Genomic DNA, 13,044 nt, shown 5'->3' with positions numbered 1-13,044 from the left:
TTTCAATGACATGGTGAGCCCTGTAGAATGTCCACATGTGATGAAACTGTCGTCTGCCAAAAGGAACTATGGTTTAACTTCACCATCTCCTTCCACCCAGGCTCCAAAAATGGCAAAGCTGATGCCTTGTCCCAAATTCACGAGCCTGATGAGGCTCCTCAGGAGGACAAAACCATCCTATCCTCATCCATGATCGTAGCCCCAGTGGACTGGACAGTTGAGGACATCACAAAGGAGACTCACAGGCAGCCCGCTCCACCTGAGCACCCGCCAACCCGAGTCTACTGCTCAGACAGACCTATTACTGTTTTTGAATCATGTTGTGGATAATAAAGGTAGTATTATTTATGACCATAAAACTGTTCATAAATTACACTTTACCAACATAGGCACATTATAAATAAAAACCCATTCTGCGCATGGAGCCTAAGTGACACTCTGGCAATCTCATTTTGTTTCCCAGACAAGATGATAGTAACTGTTGCTACATGGGAACAACAAAAAAAATTAAAGACCACCCACATTAAACTCTTTCAAAACAGTATAAATAAATGAGCACTGCTTTACAGAAGAGTTCAGAGTAGGACTATGCATATCCTGACTTTGCTTTGTTAAATGTTATTTTATCTCAAGTTCTGCTTAAATTAACAAAGTTTATTACTAATTAACAAGCTTTCTACTGTTTACACTTGTTTTTCGTTTCATTTTCATTCATAACACTGCAGTTTTTACTCTTTAAAATATGATGCGCTCTTACTGATATTTTCCAACAATGCAGAGCGCAAATAATGGGAACAATAACTCTGGATTTTACCTCCCAAGACCTCTCAGTGAGAAAGTATTGATTGTACAGATACTGGTTGGGATTTTCCTGTATGTGAATTCTCTGATGATTTTTACCTTCTTAAAAAAGGAAGTTTTCAGAGAGGATACTCGATATATTTTGTTTGCACAGACACTCTTCAATGACTCTGTCCTTTTGGTGATAAGTGGCTTGACTGTACTTGGGAATTATTATCGGTTTCCTACCCCAATGATTCCATGTTGTATACTTTGTACGCTTATGAACTGGCTTAATAATTGCACTCCTTTGACACTGGTGACCATGTGTTTAGAGCGTTATGTGGCCATCTGCATGCCACTGAGACACGCTGACATCTCCAACTCCAGAAACAGAAAAATTGGTCTTCTGATCATCTGGACTATCAGTTCTATAACAGCATTTGTTAGTCTGTTAGGATTTCTAGCTGTCAACCCATCTTACATTCTGCTATCTTATGTTGTGTGCAGTGTAGAGGTGCTCCAAACATTAATCTGGCAGGCTCAGTTAAGAGCAATACTTTTACAGTTATACTTCATCTGCATGATTGTCATCATTGTGTTCACTTATATTAAAATTCTGATGGCTGCAAGGGCTGCTTCTTCAGACAATAAGAAATCAACATACAAGAGTCTCAGAACAGTGGCTCTTCATGCCTTTCAGCTCTTCCTCTGTTTGACTCAACTTTTAACCCCATATATAGAAATAGCTGTTATGAAGATTGATTTTATGCTGTTTCTTGATATAAGATACTACAATTTCATCATCTTTCTTATCACTCCACGCTGTATAAGTCCACTCATTTATGGACTAAGAGATGAAAAATTTTACCTTGCTTTAAAACATCATACCTTGTTTGGTCTTCCAAAGGTTCTTTCAGCTGTGTTTGATGCCAGTGAATGCAGAGTAAAATGTATTAAAACAAGACCTTTACACATTGATTCCTAATAGGCCTATACAAATATGAAATATGCTGCTGTACCTCATGAAAATTAAATGTAATGCTTCTCAAGCAGACAATCTTATCCAGATTTTCTTCAAAGGAATTTGCGGTACATCCAAAAATGTTTCGTGTGATTTTCACTAATGATTTCGCTGCTGACAGATCAACTCTACTAAAAGTCTCCCAGATTTACATCTTTTGCGCTACTGTTACTGTAGCCAAATGAGATCTGTTCAGCTTCTTATTTGCCTTGCTACACATCTACATATGTATTGTGATGATCTGTGTATAGAACTGATTTCTTTGAACAGTTCTGTACTTTTGCACTTCTATTATGGAACTTCCACAAGCCTTGAAGGGTTTTTTTTTTTTAAGAAAGCTTTACTTCGGTTTATCATGTGTTCCTCAACAACCCTACTACACAACTCAGTTGTAATCTGTAAAATTAAATCCTCATCTTTTTCAGCAGATCAAGTTTTTCCAGTTTATCCATCTACTCTATGGACAAATAGTGTCTGTGCTGTATGAAGCAATTTAATATTACACATACACATATCAGTAATGTAAAAATTTTAAATCTGCTATGATATAACGAGTACTTTTGATGTCTCAGGTAAAGCCTCCTTCTCGGGACACATAAGTACACTAAGCTGGGCTTTTGATTTTATTGTTACCTTTAATTTAACGATTTAATTAGATGTTTAGATATTCCCTCACATTGACTTCCATTCCACACTACAAAAGCCACCTCAATTTTAATAAAATCCCAATATATCCCAACATACATCCCAATATAAGAACATATCTTTGTGTTATGTTCTGTTCTTGGAAGACACCGATGAGTAGGGTCCTACATGCTGCCTTGCTTTTGTTCATACTGATGTGCAATTATCACCTACAATAACTATTGTAACCATCTTGACAGTCTATCCATCGTGTGGGCAGAATGGGATATTACAGCTTACTCTCCCTACTACAATCATCACTGCCTGTGCCTTCCCTGTGCCTTTACAACTGTGGAGAGCCCACCAACCACAGCACTTTCAGAGATCCCTCACTAACACCAGGACTCCAGCTGAAGTGTTAATAAGTCCCAGGCCACTTGTCTCCCTCCACACCATCCCTGGGACTGAGCCATTGATCTTGTGGCTGGTACTACACCCCATGTAGTCGTATGTACTCCCAAGCAATGTGTTACAGCAGGGGTACATCAGACCCCGCACCCCTTCAGCATCAGCCAATGTCTTCTTTATGGAGAAGGGCTGAGATCTGTGACCCTGCACTGACTACCAGGGGCTGAATTCCATCTCAGTAAAATACATGTACCTGCTCCCTCTGGTCACCTGCACTACCGAGCAGTTCTGGGGATCTCACTTTTTCACCAATCTGGTTCTTTGGAGCACTTTAAACCTGGTGCATATTCAAGGGGGGAGATGTGTGGAAGACTATATTTAGTGCTGAGCACTACGAGTATTTGGTCTAGTAAACACACCCTCTGTTTTCCAGGCCTTTGTGAACAATGTGCTGTATGACATGTTGGGACAGTTCATCATTGTCTACATCGATGCTGTTCTCACCCACTCACCCCACATTACAGGAGCATGTGACACACATTTGCAGAGTGGTCTGCCACCTCCAAGACCAGTGGTTCTCAACTCCAGTCCTGAGGGCCCTCTGTCCTGCATGTCTTTGTCTTAACTCTCCTGAGCTCAGGACTGACAATCCTGATTCCACCAATCAATTCATCATCAAGCCCTTGATTAGCTCAAGTAACTGTGATTATGAGGAGTTAAAACAAAGAAGTGCAGGTCAAGGGCCCTCAGGACTGGAGGTGAGAACCACCGTCCTAGACCATCGACTCTGTGTGCATGTAGAGAACAGGAAGTGTGCATGGAGGAAATGATCAGGGCGATGAAGTCATGGCCAGAACCCAGGATGGTTTGTGGGTTACAACACTTCAGTGTTTCCTGCTCATCTGTTAGAAATTTCAGCACCATCGCAGTTCCTTTGTCACCCCTGTTAAAGGGAAAACCCAAGCGGCTCCACTGGACAGGTGCAGCCAAACATACCTTCTGTCACCTTAAGGGCCAATTCACATCAGCGCCTATGCTCACGCTGCCAGACCCAAAAAAAGTAGTTCATTGTGGAAGTCAACACCTTGGATGTAAGAGTAGTGCTGTTCCAATGACATGGTGAGCCCTGTAGAATGTCCACATGTGATGAAACTGTCGTCTGCCAAAAGAAACTATGGTTTAACTTTACCATCTCCTTCCACCCAGCCTCCAAAAATGGCAAAGCTGATGCCTTGTCCCAAATGCACGAGCCTGATGAGGCTCCTCAGGAGGACAAAACCATCCTATCCTCATCCATGATCGTAGCCCCAGTGGACTGGACAGTTGAGGACATCACAAAGGAGACTCACAGGCAGCCCGCTCCACCTGAGCACCCGCCAACCCGAGTCTACTGCTCAGACAGACCTATTACTGTTTTTGAATCATGTTGTGGATAATACAGGTAGTATTATTTATGAACATAAAACTGTTCATAAATTACACTTTACCAACATAGGCACATTATAAATAAAAACCCATTCTGCGCATGGAGCCTAAGTGACACTCTGGCAATCTCATTTTGTTTCCCAGACAAGATGATAGTAACTGTTGCTACATGGGAACAACAAAAAAAATTAAAGACCACCCACATTAAACTCTTTCAAAACAGTATAAATAAATGAGCACTGCTTTACAGAAGAGTTCAGAGTAGGACTATGCATATCCTGACTTTGCTTTGTTAAATGTTATTTTATCTCAAGTTCTGCTTAAATTAACAAAGTTTATTACTAATTAACAAGCCTTCTACTGTTTACACTTGTTTTTCATTTCATTTTCATTCATAACACTGCAGTTTTTACTCTTTAAAATATGATGCGCTCTTACTGATATTTTCCAACAATGCAGAGCGCAATTAATGGGAGCAACAACTCTGGATTTTACTATCCAAGACCTCTCAGTGAGAAAGTATTGATTGTACAGATACTGGTTGGGATTTTCCTGTATGTGAATTCTCTGATGATTTTTACCTTCTTAAAAAAGGAAGTTTTCAGAGAGGATACTCGATATATTTTGTTTGCACAGACACTCTTCAATGACTCTGTCCTTTTGGTGATAAGTGACGTGACTTTAATTGGGAGTCATTATCGGTTTCCTACCCCAATGATTCCATGTTGTATACTTTGTACGCTTATGAACTGGCTTAATAATTGCACTCCTTTGACACTGGTGACCATGTGTTTAGAGCGTTATGTGGCCATCTGCATGCCACTGAGACACGCTGACATCTCCAACTCCAGAAACAGAAAAATTGGTCTTCTGATCATCTGGACTATCAGTTCTATAACAGCATTTGTTAGTTTGTTTGGATTTCTAGCTGTCAACCCATCTAACATTCTGCTATCTTATGTTGTGTGCAGTGTAGAGGTGCTGCAAACATTTACCTGGCAGGCTCAATTAAGAGCAATACTTTTACAGTTATACTTCATCTGCATGATTGTCATCATTGTGTTCACCTATATTAAAATTCTGATGGCTGCAAGAGCTGCTTCTTCAGACAATAAGAAATCAACGTACAAGAGTCTCAGAACAGTGGCTCTTCATGCCTTTCAGCTCTTCCTCTGTTTGACTCAACTTTTAACCCCTTATATAGAAATAGCTGTCATGAAGATTGATTTTATGCTGTTTGTTGATGTAAGATACTACAATTTCATCATCTTTCTTATCACTCCACGCTGTATAAGTCCACTCATTTATGGACTGAGAGATGAAAAATTTTACCTTGCTTTAAAACATCATACCTTGTTTGGTCTTCCAAAGGTTCTTTCAGCTGTGTTTGATGCCAGTGAATGCAGAGTAAAATGTATTAAAACAAGACCTTTACACATTGATTCCTAATAGGCCTATACAAATATGAAATATGCTGCTGTACCTCATGAAAATTAAATGTAATGCTTCTCAAGCAGACAATCTTATCCAGATTTTCTTCAAAGGAATTTGCAGTACATCCAAAAATGTTTTTTGTGATTTTCACCAATAATTTCACTGCTGACAGATCAACTCTACTAAAAGTCAATTTACATCTTTTGCACTACTGTTATCGTAGCCAAATGAGATCTGTTCAGCTTCTTATTTGCCTTGCTACACATCTTCACATGTATTCTGGTGATCTGTGTATAGAACTGATTTCTTTGAACAGTTCTGTACTTTTGCACTTCTATTATGGAACTTCCACAAGCCTTTAATGGTTTTATTTTTTTTTTTTAAGAAAGCTTTACTTCGGTTTATCATGTGTTCTTCAACAACCCTGCTACACAACTCAATTGTAATCTGTAAAATTAAATCCTCATCTTTTTCAGCAAATCAGGTTTTTCCAGTTTATCCATCTACTCTGTGGACAAATAGTGTCTGTGCTGTATGAAACAATTTAATATTACACATACACATATCATTAATGTAAAAATTTTAAATTTTAAATAACCATCTTGACAGTACTGCAGGAATCTAAATTTGTTGTGTTATATCTAATAAGTATTTTTAATCATTCAGCTACCCCACTTTCACCGTAATTTGGCTATATGTATGTCTCATGTGCTACATTTATAACCAGCTAAGGAATAAAGATGAAATATTCAAGGTAGTCTAGTTCTGGCTAACTTTGACACATGTATATGGGTGTGAGAATAGACATGTTGATTAATTTGTGTTATCCGTGAAAAATAATTTTAAAATAAACAATTGAGTCGCTGTCAGAGCAACAGAGGATTATGTCAAAATCACCATAAAGGGGCAGACCTTCACACAATTCATATTTCCACAGCTGAACAACACACCTGTATCCTACAACCTTTCCAAGATAAGAAAAAAAGAGCATGTTTTCTCTGATCTGTCAGCACATTTGCCAAACAATGTTTTCTCTGTTCTTGGAGTGCACCGATGAGCAGGGTCCTACATGCTGTGTTGACTTCATTTACACTGACGTGATGTGAGGTCTATCAACATTTGGTAATAATTATGACCTTTGCTCAGAAATTACAAATTATCAAGCAATAAGTTCTACTGCAAAAAACGAACATTCTGTTGGCACAGGTAGGGGTGTTACTAAGCAACCTGTGTCCTATCAGAGACCAGTGGATATCTTTGGAGATGTTTGGCTCCACAAAGGACTGGTTCAGCCAGCCTCAATAGGCCCCATGACCCCCTTGGTAAAACAACGAGCTCATTCTTTGCGCCACTGCTGACCTCATTGTCTCTTTGTGAAACGAAAATCCAGAGTTGCATTCTGCTAAATGGCAGAGTGTTGGACAGCTGGGAGTGCAGAGCATGTCCATGTGTAATGGAACACGGCAGGTGAACATTTGACTGGCCCAACACATCAGGAAAGATATGGTGAGGTCTATTTGTTTTCTTCAGTTGATGGATTGCTTAGAAATATTTTTTTTTCTCATGCAATGCCTGTTTTAGACTGACCTAACAGGTACCCCAAGGGAACATGTTTCCAACCTGATGATGTAACATAATTAAAGTAAACATGGATGTCCTTGTGCATTCAGTCATAGAATAATTCATGTTAATTTTCACAAATGAGTACTTCTCAAATGAGTACACATTTACATCCATATTTACAAATGAGTAGCCAACTGCTGAGAAACATATTGAGGTGTGTTTATGCTGGCTAGAAATATTCATCCAATGAAGAACCTCTTTTCTCTCCAATTCGTAACAGGATAACTTTCGAAATGATATTTTTGGTATTTTTTAAATAGTTATTATGTATATTTTGGATATTGCACATGTTTCATTGTTTGATGTGTATGAAACCCATGTAAGCTTCTTGACATTACTTGAGATTTAATTTAAAATTAATTAATACTTAATTATCAGGGTTGGGTAGTAACAAGTTACATGTTATTGGGATTACGTAATCAGATTACAAAAAATAAGTACCTATAATCAGCCCAGACTGCATTTGAGAAATTGTGCAATTAGATTATAGTTATGTTGTTAAGGATTACTTGATTACATTTTTGATTATGTCTTTAAAATATGGCAATTTTTTCTATGATAACCAACAAAAACTTATGCAAAAGAACCAGTACAGTACACCTGTAGACATTTATGCCAGCATGATTTTGTAAGGGTGATTTGATTTGACCAATTCTAAATGCTAGGTATCTTCTACTGTATATCAAAGTAAGTTACTCCTCTCAGGTTGCCCCGTTGCCAGTTTTGTTAATGGTGACTTAACTAATATTTGTTTTTGATTTTTAATGATGATTTATGGATAATGGAGTTTTTATTCCTTTTTATTTACATTGAAAATGGAAGATGAACATTTTGAGTAAGCGCTCCTCTTGTGTTACAAGAGCAAAGTTCTCCATGTGGCCTTTGATTAAGAAACAGCAGCACAAAAGAAACAGTGTCCCACATGTTGTAGAATACATACAGTACACGTGTAGTTTGTGCCAGTACTGTTTTTGTAAGGGTGATTTGATTTGACCAACTGTAAATGCTGAATATGCTAAATGCATTTTATTTGCATTGGAAATGTTTTGAGATGTTTAAAGAGAAAAAAAAGAATATTTGTTGAGCTCAAATTTTTGTGGCTTCATCCATTTTTAGTATAAGGTGCAATATTTTCAGTGTTTGATTTTGAAGTAATCCAAAAGTATTCAGATTAGATTACATGTTTTTTGTATTCCAAAGGATTATGTTACTAATTACAACAATTGCCATGTGATTGGTATTCAGTAACTGACTACATTTCAAAGTAATCTGACCCAACCCTGTTAATTATAATAACTGCCCTTTATAAGCCTGTGAAACAATGATTGAATGTATATGTATATATATACCTGGGTCACCTTTCAGCCAAGTGTCTGTCAGGCAATAATGAATAATTGTCTCCAGGGCCAGCTGTCACGAGTTACAACTGTAACTCTGAATAGTCCTCACAGTTGAATGAGCTTGCTTTATAATAGGTGGTACATGTGTGCATATGTATATCATTCTCAACCACAATGAAGCTCACCAGTGTCTTTCGTGATTATATATCCTAAACTTTTTCATTATTTGAGAGCTGATATCTTATTGTGTGTTATAGAGTCTGCGTGCAGACACGCTGTCTGTAATTGAGAATCCTGTGGCTGTTAGGCATTCTCTCCATGTGGGGAGGCTGAGTATGACAGGAGTCAGGGGAACTGAGGCCAGCCCTAACTGGCTCAGGCAAGTGCAGTCTCCGCATCCAGGTAAGTGTATCATGCATCAGTAGCAATTTACTCACTCTGTTGCTGCCCAGCAAAGGAAAGCCTGGTGTCACTTTGTAACATCTGAAAAATCATTTGATAAAAGTCAAGTATGGTAATCTGTTTTGTATTACTAATAGTGATAGAAGAGTGATAATTGGTCTTTCTGTACCATACTAACTGATCAGTCATTTGTCCCTGAACTAGTTTTTCCTGCAGCATCCACCAAAGTGTCCACCCAGAGAGTGATGAGAGTGCTGGCGGCTCTGTGTGCTCTTGGACTAGTTGGAGGTGTAGCTGTTGGTGTTTGGTTTATTGGTAAGCGTCTTTTTTTTTTTTAAAAGCACAAAACCATTCATATGCTTTCATAAAATGTGCAGTTAGATTTTGTGACCTGGAATTTTAGATACAAGACATTTCTGTGCCATATTAATGTGGAATCAGTTATTAGAAACAGTTATCTCATTGCTCATGTTTTTGTCTAGTGAAACTGCTTTTAAGGCCTACCTCTGCACAGACCCCTACAGGGTTGGGGGACACTAAAGAGACATCCTTCTGTAATGTGACTGAGGATATCTCTGTCACAGATCCAAGAAAAGGTGAGTGCCATGTAGATATTTGTATAGCACTTTTTTAGACCATCCTCTGCCAATACAAGCAAACTAGGTAAACATACCAGAGTAGACAAGCCCTCCACTCCACAATCACCACAAACAAAAAGGCATCAACAAAGGGCATGACAGACAACCTAGCATGGTCAGACTAACGCAAAAAAGTATGTGTGCGCACATGTGCCTGTGTGTGTGTATGTGTATGTGAGGTGGAGGGGGCAGTAATCAAACACACTATAGAACTCCAAATTTGTCTGCTCTACAGAAAGTAATTCTTTTGTAATAATAATTAACCATATATATATATTTTTTTTTATATGATGAAATTATATTCTGTTACTGTAATAGATTTTTTCCCCAGTATTATTGTTGTTCACAAAAGGATTTTAGGCATCCCTAAAGGCTCTCAAAAATAAAAATCAAACTAAATTAACATTCTTAGTTTAGTCTTACCCTTTCTGTTTCACTGAGGTACAAAAAAGGCAATGTGTGTAACAGCTAAACACAATGTGTGTAGTGCGTGTAATTTTTAGTAATAACTAAAAATTGAAATATAACACTTATCTACCTGTAACGATTACCATTTAAGAATCAACTATTTACAAAGTGAACTTCCATAAAATGTGTTTGTCTTTCTTTTTACTTTTCCTCTTTTGCTTTATCAATGTTATCTGAAATACACGCTCTTCATATAAGGTGAGTACAAAATACACACACATCTACATATCTACCATAGCTTGAAAAGTATTTGGGTCTGGAAGGATTTTCAATGAATCAGGTTCAGTGTTTTACAGAATCAGCCCAGAAAACTCTCTATTGGAGATCCAGCTAGAGAAGTTGCAGTCTTGGCTGCCTGTGTGTTACGAGAGGTGGAACTCCTCTTTGGGAACACTGGTGTGTCGACAGCTGGGATATCTGAGGTGAGTCCACTGACAGCTAAATCAGAGACCACTTCCAGCTTTCAACATGTTTTACTTGGGGTGGCAGCTGTTTCATCTTTTGTAGGTCAATTTTTTTTTTCCAGAGAAGACAGCTGCCTTGAAATACATTGCAATGAATTCTATGTGAAATACAAAGCTAATAAGTACTGAGTATACTGTGCCTTTCAAAACATTATGGTGAATGTATCTTTGTGCAGTGCCTTGTTATCTTCCTTTTTCAGGTTAACCAAGCACAAAGGTGTGAATTTGACTGATATTGGGCCAAATTACACAGAGGGATTTGTTCAGATTACCTCAGAGCATGGAAACAATCTGGAGAGTTTGTGGCAGTTCAGGTAATTACATTTTCAGTGGTAAATCAGAACATTTGAAACTCATTTTGAACATTCAATACAGGTGACACAACAGAAAACCATCAGTGTTTTTTTTGTTTGTTTGTTTGTTTATTTTTACCCTAGGGGTAGCTGCATCACTGGAAAGGTCATAGCTTTAAAATGTTTTGGTGAGTCACAGTTCAACATTTCTCAGCCTGTAGTACCACTTCAGGTAGTGACCTGATGAACTTCAATGTGTTCTTTTAGAGTGCGGGACCAGAGCCAAGTTGCCAAGGATAATTGGTGGTGTCGAGGCGACTCTGGGCAGGTGGCCTTGGCAAGTGAGCCTCTATTACAAAGACCGCCACACCTGTGGAGGCTCCATCATCACCAGCCAGTGGATAGTCACCGCTGCTCACTGTGTGCACAAGTAAGATGTCATGTTCACCACATTCACACACCAGGGTTTCATATTTCTCAGACTGCTGAGAGATTTACTATACGAGATCCTAGCATTTATTTGGACGTGTATCTCTCTGTCTCTTTTAAGCTACAGGCTACCTCAGGTGTCCAACTGGGTGATCTATGCTGGCATTGTCACCCGCAACACAGCTAAACTAGTCCAGTCCACAGGACATGCAGTGGAGAAGATCATCTACAATAAGAACTACAATCATAGGAGTCATGATAATGATATTGCTTTGATGAAACTGAAGATTCCTTTGAATTTCTCAGGTGACAGACAGGGCATCTCAGTCATGGCTGTGGAGTTTCTCTCTAATTTATGATTATTTTCAGTATCTGTAAATGCAAATGTGAACATGGTAAATACTACAAATAATACTTATGTTGCCAAATGGCTACAGATACCATCAGGCCAGTGTGTCTGCCCCAGTATGACTATGATCTTCCAGGAGGCACACAATGCTGGATCTCTGGGTGGGGATACACACAACCTGATGATGGTATTTCCTTTTAGAATGCATGACGCAGTATACACCACATGTGTGTAAGATTTATATAATTTGACAAGTTATTGTCAACGATACTTGTACGTGTGTGTGTGTGTGTGTGTGTGTGTGTGTGTGTGTGTGTGTGTTCATGCGTGTGTGTGTGTGTGTACATTTATTCTGAATAAAATTTGATGACTGACTCCCTTTCACAGTTCATATTCCTGACACACTCAAAGAAGCTCCAGTTCCTATTATAAGCACAAAAAAATGCAACAGTTCTTGCATGTACAATGGTGAGATCACCCAAAGGATGTTGTGTGCAGGATATACCGAAGGCAAAGTCGATGCATGCCAGGTGGGCCTCAGAACAACTTCAGCATGCTTTAACAGTGGCCACTGTTCAGGTGTTTTCAGCTGTGACAAATACAGTGTGGTTTTGGTATAATATTAATACCCAGACAGAGTGAGTGAAAGCTCCTCTATTTTCGTTTCCCAGGGGGACAGTGGAGGCCCTCTAGTGTGCCTGGATGATAATGTTTGGAGGCTAGTTGGTGTTGTGAGCTGGGGAACAGGTTGTGCAGAACCCAATCATCCAGGTGTCTACACTAAAGTGGCTGAATTTCTAGGTTGGATTTATGAGATGATTGAGGTAGGCGTTACAGTGCTACTTGATTTTGTCTTGACCGCTGTGCATTTGTCAAGTGACTTCTACAATTCCAGTGTTGTGTGTTCTTATAGGGTTTTTTTCTGTCTCTAGAGCTACTGAAGAGAGATATGGATCCCAAATTTTTCAACCAAAACCCATCTCTTCACCTCTTCATTGATGTTGTGGAAATTTCCAAGAGGTTTAATTGAAATACTGATTAAATTGCTATTTTTACTGTTGTATTGTTAGAATACAAATATATGGACAAAAATTCTTTTAGATGTTTGTATAGAACTGTTTCAGGTATTGTTTTACTTAAAAGTCCTGATAAGTATATTTTGATTTTAACTATTATTGTATAAATAAATACGTAAATAATTCTGACGTTTACGAGTTGTGTTTCATGTTGGCACCTCATTGCTACAAAGGCACGTTAAATTCTCTTCACCTGAGTACATGTATTGCATACAGACAGCTTCTGTATTTGCAATAGTCAACAATTTTATCAATATTTGCATTATC

At 38.5% G+C, this 13,044-nt stretch overlaps 3 protein-coding genes across 3 annotated transcripts; all 3 read left to right on the top strand.

Annotated features, from left to right (window-relative positions):
- Positions 1-772: 772 nt before the first annotated feature.
- LOC115815096 (odorant receptor 131-2-like) lies at positions 773-4,272 on the top strand. Its single transcript, XM_030778062.1, has 2 exons — positions 773-1,726; positions 4,006-4,272. Exons 1-2 carry the CDS (start codon positions 773-775, stop codon positions 4,270-4,272), a joined length of 1,221 nt encoding a protein of 406 aa, XP_030633922.1.
- A 442-nt stretch (positions 4,273-4,714) lies between these two features.
- Positions 4,715-5,710, top strand: LOC115815095 (odorant receptor 131-2-like). The gene has a single exon (XM_030778061.1). It carries the CDS (start codon positions 4,715-4,717, stop codon positions 5,708-5,710), a length of 996 nt encoding a protein of 331 aa, XP_030633921.1.
- Positions 5,711-6,720: 1,010 nt separating this feature from the next.
- On the top strand, positions 6,721-12,731 carry tmprss5 (transmembrane serine protease 5). The gene is made up of 14 exons (XM_030778059.1): positions 6,721-6,797; positions 6,977-7,145; positions 8,916-9,060; positions 9,265-9,375; positions 9,543-9,656; positions 10,453-10,588; positions 10,831-10,944; positions 11,068-11,111; positions 11,191-11,353; positions 11,474-11,658; positions 11,790-11,888; positions 12,089-12,231; positions 12,373-12,525; positions 12,636-12,731. The coding sequence occupies exons 1-14, from the start codon at positions 6,721-6,723 to the stop codon at positions 12,729-12,731; spliced, it is 1,749 nt and encodes a 582-aa protein (XP_030633919.1).
- Positions 12,732-13,044: the final 313 nt, after the last annotated feature.

Source organism: Chanos chanos, chromosome 6, assembly GCF_902362185.1.
Source record: "Chanos chanos chromosome 6, fChaCha1.1, whole genome shotgun sequence".
Classification (NCBI taxonomy): domain Eukaryota; kingdom Metazoa; phylum Chordata; class Actinopteri; order Gonorynchiformes; family Chanidae; genus Chanos; species Chanos chanos.
Note: the sequence above shows the minus strand (reverse complement) of the source record. Positions and strands in the feature narration are given on the sequence as shown.